This window comes from Apaloderma vittatum, unplaced genomic scaffold, assembly GCF_000703405.1.
Source record: "Apaloderma vittatum isolate BGI_N311 unplaced genomic scaffold, ASM70340v1 scaffold6432, whole genome shotgun sequence".
In the NCBI taxonomy this organism is placed as follows: domain Eukaryota; kingdom Metazoa; phylum Chordata; class Aves; order Trogoniformes; family Trogonidae; genus Apaloderma; species Apaloderma vittatum.
The window spans coordinates 29,108-35,304 of record NW_009705152.1 but is presented as its reverse complement, the minus strand read 5'-3'; the positions used below and the strand labels follow the sequence as shown (position 1 = coordinate 35,304).

The 6,197-nt window shown below is 40.6% G+C and overlaps 1 protein-coding gene across 1 annotated transcript in view; it reads right to left on the bottom strand.

Annotated features, from left to right (window-relative positions):
• Positions 1–1,459: 1,459 nt before the first annotated feature.
• FAM169B (family with sequence similarity 169, member B) overlaps positions 1,460–6,197 on the bottom strand; it is a gene marked incomplete at both ends in the record, with an annotated part of 21,175 nt that continues 16,437 nt past the window's right edge. Inside the window, 2 exons of the mRNA XM_009865281.1 lie at positions 1,460–1,588; positions 3,788–3,970. Of these exons, the coding sequence (XP_009863583.1) occupies positions 1,460–1,588; positions 3,788–3,970 (312 nt within the window). The remainder of the gene's footprint in view (positions 1,589–3,787; positions 3,971–6,197) is intronic.

The following is a 6,197-nucleotide window of genomic DNA, read 5'->3' as shown; positions in this document are numbered from 1 at the left end:
ACTGTTTTATAGTGGGTTGATTTTCCACCAAAGACGGATGAAATAAAACCTTCTCAGCACACTCAGAGTAAAGGGAAGTGATGCCCCGTGAGCTGTGCAGTCAGACTGGAGAATATAATTTAAAAAGCAGATTTTTATTATATATTTTAGTGCCAAATTCACTTGTTACTGCTCCTTTCCACTATAAAGACCACACTGCAGTTCACAATATATAAAAACACTCCACGTCCCCGTTTCTGGCTTATATTTCTCCTCCTTCTTCTTTTTGTAAATACGAGACATCTTATTTACGTGCAGAACTGGCCAAGACAGTTCCCAGGCCTCGTGGATTTTTCACTGAGAGTCACTCTGGTAGAATGATATTTATCCACATTTTGGGTCGTTTCTCTTTGTTTTTGTAGAGGATGGCAAAAAGAAGACAGAAAAAAGAAACTACACTGTCCTCCAGGATCTGCTTTCTGTTTTCTGATCTGATCAAAGTTCTTTTTGATCGCCATTAATAAACTGAACTTAACAAGGCGGATTAAAGGAAAATGCAACACCAGTTTTTCTTGGTTTAAAGCATGAGGAACAGAAATATAACGGCTTCAGAAGAACCCAGCCTAGGGCTAAATTCTGACTTAACTCTCCTGTGGGGTGCTGCAGATGAGATGAAACACAATGTCTCAGCTGAAGGTCCCCAAGCCAACACAAAGCAGGACAGATGTGGGATGGCATGGGAGCAATTTGCTCCGCAGCACTTCTCGCTGCACTTCCAGCAGGAGACAATGGTGTTCCCTTCTTTTGGAACCTAATGCTTATCACAGCTTGTGTGTGTGCAGAAGAGGGGCCCCTCTGGATCCCCAAGCCAGCTGAACAGATCACATGAACGAGATCCCCGTATGAACTGCCAACAGGTTTTCCTACTCCATCGTTATCTTTCGTGAGGTAGGCAGAAAATGCTCCCAGCAAGACGGATTTACCCTGTAGGAGAGTACTCTGAATCTTCCAAAAGCCATAATGAAAATGTTTGTGTTTCCATCCAAGAACGGCATTGGCAGCAAATGGAAGGTAATTAAACACATTGCCCATTGGCCATACAAATTTCTTCTTTGTAATAATTTCAGAGAAATACACCCCTCTCTATAAACCAGACATTGTGTTGTGCTACAGGAATTTTTGGGGCTAACTTCTACCCTGCTGTAAGTGCACTGCAGTGGGAGTTACAGGCACTTTATGCCAAGACTGTGTTTTGTTCAGCATCTCTCAGATGCTCTGTAGTTCAATTTCATTACTCATAATTTCTAAGAATTTTCCTGTTTACTGGGAAAAGACCAGTGAGCTGGACCGTGCACTCAGTACTTTCCCCATGTGCAAACAACAGAGAAACCACCTGTCTACTAGCACTGCCTAACCCCTGATTTGCTTTCTTATCTTTAAGTAACTAACATGACCAAATTCACACTTTAATTTAACTTACTTCCTGAAGGGGATGACTCCATCTGAATTTTTAACCAGATATTCGCTCGCTGGCTCCAGTCTCCTGGTGCTTCCACCTCCCACAGTCTCTTCTGCTCCTCAGGATACGTCTGCAAGAATTTCTGGCAAACTGAATAGGAGAAACCAAGGGGTAAAAGCATGGATGAGTGGAAGAGGGAGTGTATTCTATACCAGAAAGTCTTGAAATGACCTACTGAACCACCTTCTTCTGGCACTGCATCACAGAACTATCTCCCGACACTTTGCGGGTTTTAGACTAACAGCAGTGCAGGGTTTTTCACCCTCACTACTCTGAAACGAAAGGTCCTTCAGTATCTTCCAGCAACTCTAATGCAAATCTAATTTCTATTCCTAAACAAAACATTTGTATCAGTTTATTCTTGGGCCAGTATCACCCTTCATTTTATTACTGCTACCCAAAACTCTGTGGCTGGTGTTTATTTACTTCTTTGAAGGTGGAAAACAGGAAAAACTAACAGAGGAATAGCGGAGTTACTGACGTCAGATGTACAATAATCTTTAGAAAACATATTCTCATAGATTCCTACCAGTATACACTGAACGTTGATACACTTTGGATTAACAACCAAAGTTAGGTTTGCTTATGTTATCAAATGGTAATCTGTCTTATTTAGAGGTTTCCTTAGGATGCCTGCAGAATCAAGAAGAGGCAGATGTCGTAGGACAAACAGTTAAAAAAAATTAGGGGGGATTTGTCAACTTTCCTTAACCACCATTCTGTTAGTTCCATCAACTGTACCAAGGCAGCAATCTGTAAACAACAAAATTATTTTCATGCTCTCTGTCTACTGTAGTTCATCCTAGTACAGAATGGGTAATTCATCTTCAGCATTCAGTTGACTTTAACAATGGGATGTCGAAACAAAAACCCTAGTTCTGGTATGTAAACATTTGCCTTACAGTAATGAGCAGATCGCTCTCATTACTTTTATCCAAGGATATCCAAATTAAATTAATCATTTCAATAAGAGCTACTGAAAGTAACATATATACAAAAATAAAGATATCTAGAGCAAGGCTTTTTACTTCCTCTTAGGCCCCTATAGGACATGAAATAATACGCTATTGAAGACTGTGCACATTTAGTACAGAGATTTTGAGCAAAAGGTTGCATTGCTTTGCCAAAGTTTGAGACTGTGGCCCAAATGAAATTAAGAACAGGCAGGGCCTTCGATATACTTGAACTTTAACTCACTGTATTAGTATTTCTATAACAGTAAGACCCAGAAAGCCTAATTGGAACATGATACAAGACAAATTTATTCACTATTAGCTCTAAACTTAATTGAGATGAAAGCATAGTCTTGCAAAATGTCACTAGCATTAGCATATAAACAATGCAGCTTTCTGATGCGCAGTGACTAAACCATTGCTGCCTGACACAGGAAAAATGGGTATTACTGGGAGAAGGGAAAGAATCTTGCAAATACTTTTCCTTCCTGAATTTAGAAGTAGCGGTACCTTAGAAACTCCTGGGGTACATTTGTGATACACTGGGGTACATCTGTGCACCTTCAGTGGCACACAGTGACCAAGAGAAAGAACGATACAGTTAAAATTTTGTTGACACTTGTTAAGAAATGGATCTAGAGTCGTCAGTCAATAGAAATATCTCCCAAAAAATGACGGTAAAGACCGTACACCGCACAGAGACAAACTTTAGGAAAAAATGCTTTTTAAATGAAAACGGTTTTGTAAATAAGGGAAGCAGAGATATTTTCTGCAAATTTTACCAGCAGAACCAGAACTTCAACCTGAACACAGAGAAGATATATAACTACTCAGTGATCTTTTAAAAGTGCCAAATCTTCAAAGACAGTCAATACGAAACAAGTATTGATGTCACTGGACAAATGAGCAGAGCCCAAGTATATGGCTTATTAAATCTCATTTCTTGCAAATGCAGTCATCTACAAGGGCATTACATGCATGGTGTAGGCTTGACAACATCTTGTGATGCTTTTCCCTCTGGTGTCAAACAAAATGGGGAAGTCACTGTCTAGGGCAATGACGCACTTCCATTTTTATGACAGCGGAATAAGAATGCAAATTGTCAAACAGGCAGTATAAGGTTTATGCTTCTTATTGTCTTACATAAATACTGGCCTACCTTTCTACGGGAAATTCCAGATGTCTCAAGAAAAGTAACCAGTTGCACACTAACAACAGTTCTGTTCAGACAAGTGCACTGAGCTTTTACACACTTAAGAAAATCCTACCAAGACCATATTGAATTTTATACATTATACATGACCCTTACCTAATGTTTCCACATCAGATGATTTACCTTGATACATGGCAGCAGAAATAGGGCAGCTGATCCCCAAGGCATCCTCAGCCATGAAAGACTGACAGAAATCATGCAGCATTTTCATCCCTAGGCCACCTCTTCTGCACTTTCTCCGGACGAATACAGTATCCAAGACGGGCAGCAGGTAACATTGGCTGGTTGCACCATCACACAGGCTCCCTGAAAGTAGACAGCAAAAAATACATGAGTTTGAAAACAAAATTGGTATTGCTGCACTCTCAGCTGTGTGATTCTAGTCACAAATAGTGTCCTGATACCTTTCCACAGACTGTGACAATGACCCCAGCTGAAACGCATTTGCACAGACAGTAAAACACCTTTCAGGAGGAAGAGTTGTGCCATCAAACCAAGAGGACTTGCTTTACATGTGGCTGACAGGTCTCACCATAGTATTTTCCAGACTGTGGTTCTTCATGATCAGAGCACCTGTGTACACAGATGATGTACACAGGAAAGTTCACCGAAAAATACAACTAGGCTATAGCAAAAGGGGCATAAATATTCTGAAGGTAATCTCAGTATATTCCTTTATCTTTTGGGCTATTCTGGTAAGTCGCCCCACAAAGGCTTTTTATGAGATATACTGAACTGTGCAAGGCAGTATGATCTAAATGCTCAGAGGGTCCATACTGCCTGATGCAGCTGGACATGAAGAGGCTTCCAGAGAAGCAACCCTAAACCACTTAAGGTCCTGTGGCAGGAGGTAGGTTAGTAATTCACCATGCAAGTTCCATTCGGTGTAGAATACCTTAAAAACAGAACCCCAAAATGCTTGACAGTATAAAGATTCAACCCTGAAACGAATGACCAACATCAACTCGCTAACTAATTACATATAGGATAAGGTCACCATAGAAAGATCTCAGTGATTTATTTTCATTTTTGGAAAATCACATATAAAGATTTGATGCTGCTTCTACCTGGCACATGGCAGTTTAAATCGAAATGGCTATCTGGGCCTTTAGAACAGAAAAAGGTTATGTTTCCTTACTTTGTTGCTTAAATCTCTGTTTTCTTTCTTACCACTTACTAGTGTACCACTCACTCAAGCTGTCAGTGTCTTGAGACATGAAGCTCTCATCACTAAGATCTATTCCACAGTTTCACAGATCTCCTATTGCGTGGCTGTTCCTAAATTCCAGTATAAGACTTTTCCTGAATAGGTCCATTTCTTCTTTATCATATGCCCGCAGCTATCTTAAGATGAGATCTACTTCTGTTCCTTGAGTTGGTGTCTAGTACCTTTTGCTGATTACTCTCTTTTCTAGGACGCTAATTCAGCAAAGTATACTTGCCTATATCTAATTCTAGACCCTGATTTGTCAAGGCTGTATAATCCTCATCACCCGTACTCAGCCAAACAAGAAGAATATGTAACTATAAAACCAATCCATTCACATCCAGGCTTGGTCCACCCCTGCTTAATCAAAGTGCATGCTTAACTTCAAACACATGTTCAAGCACATTGTTGGAAAAGGATGGTTTGTGGTGTTTATAACCTTTCAATATTTGCAACACATGATGGGTAGTTACTCTTTTTTCATGAGCCAAAAATCTGAGTAAATCCCCAGTCCCATTGTTAGCTGGCAGCCCAGCAGAGACACTGGATGCCAGCAGTGTTGCACCATACATTCTAAGAAAGGGACAAACTTTTCCTCATGATGTCAATAGCTTTAAGAATTCCTACATGTTGCAAGTGTCCTTATAAGTTTATTATTATCTCATACATTCTGTCTCCTATAAATCCTGGTAGGAGTTCTGCGCAGCAATCCCAGGAGCTAAGCGATTTATGGCTGTGCTTCTAGTTCTGGGTTGAGAACAGGACCGAAACGTGCAATGTCTAAAGGCACTGTAAATAAAGAAATCATGAAGCCGTTCTTCACCTTGTCCCTGGGAAATGTATTAGAAGAGTCTTAGCCCACAGGCATTCGAAATAAAATAAACAAACAAACCTTTGGAACAAAGGCCACTTTGTCTCGGGTTCCCATCCAATAGCACTGAGGTTACCGTAAGCTAATGGTGGCCTAGAGGTGACCACTGGACTCTCACACATTTGGTCCAGAGGTTTGTTTCATTGTTGAAACACATAAACAGACGAAGATTTGAGGTGAGGGAAGAGACAGGGAAAATCAGGGCATTGGCGGTGGAGATGCAAGTATTCATAGAGTCTGCCCTTTGAAAGCCTTTGATCTGTCTGGTTAGGTCACGAGTGCCAAATGACCAAGTTATGAGCCAGCAAAATGGTAAACAGATATTTTAAGGGCAGGAAAGCAGACAGCCATTAACATTCCCAAAGAGCCACAAACCAGAAAAAAAACCCCCAACAATCCAGTCCCCACATCCAACAGACCCAAACAAAACACGGTTGTGAATACTGACTATTTCC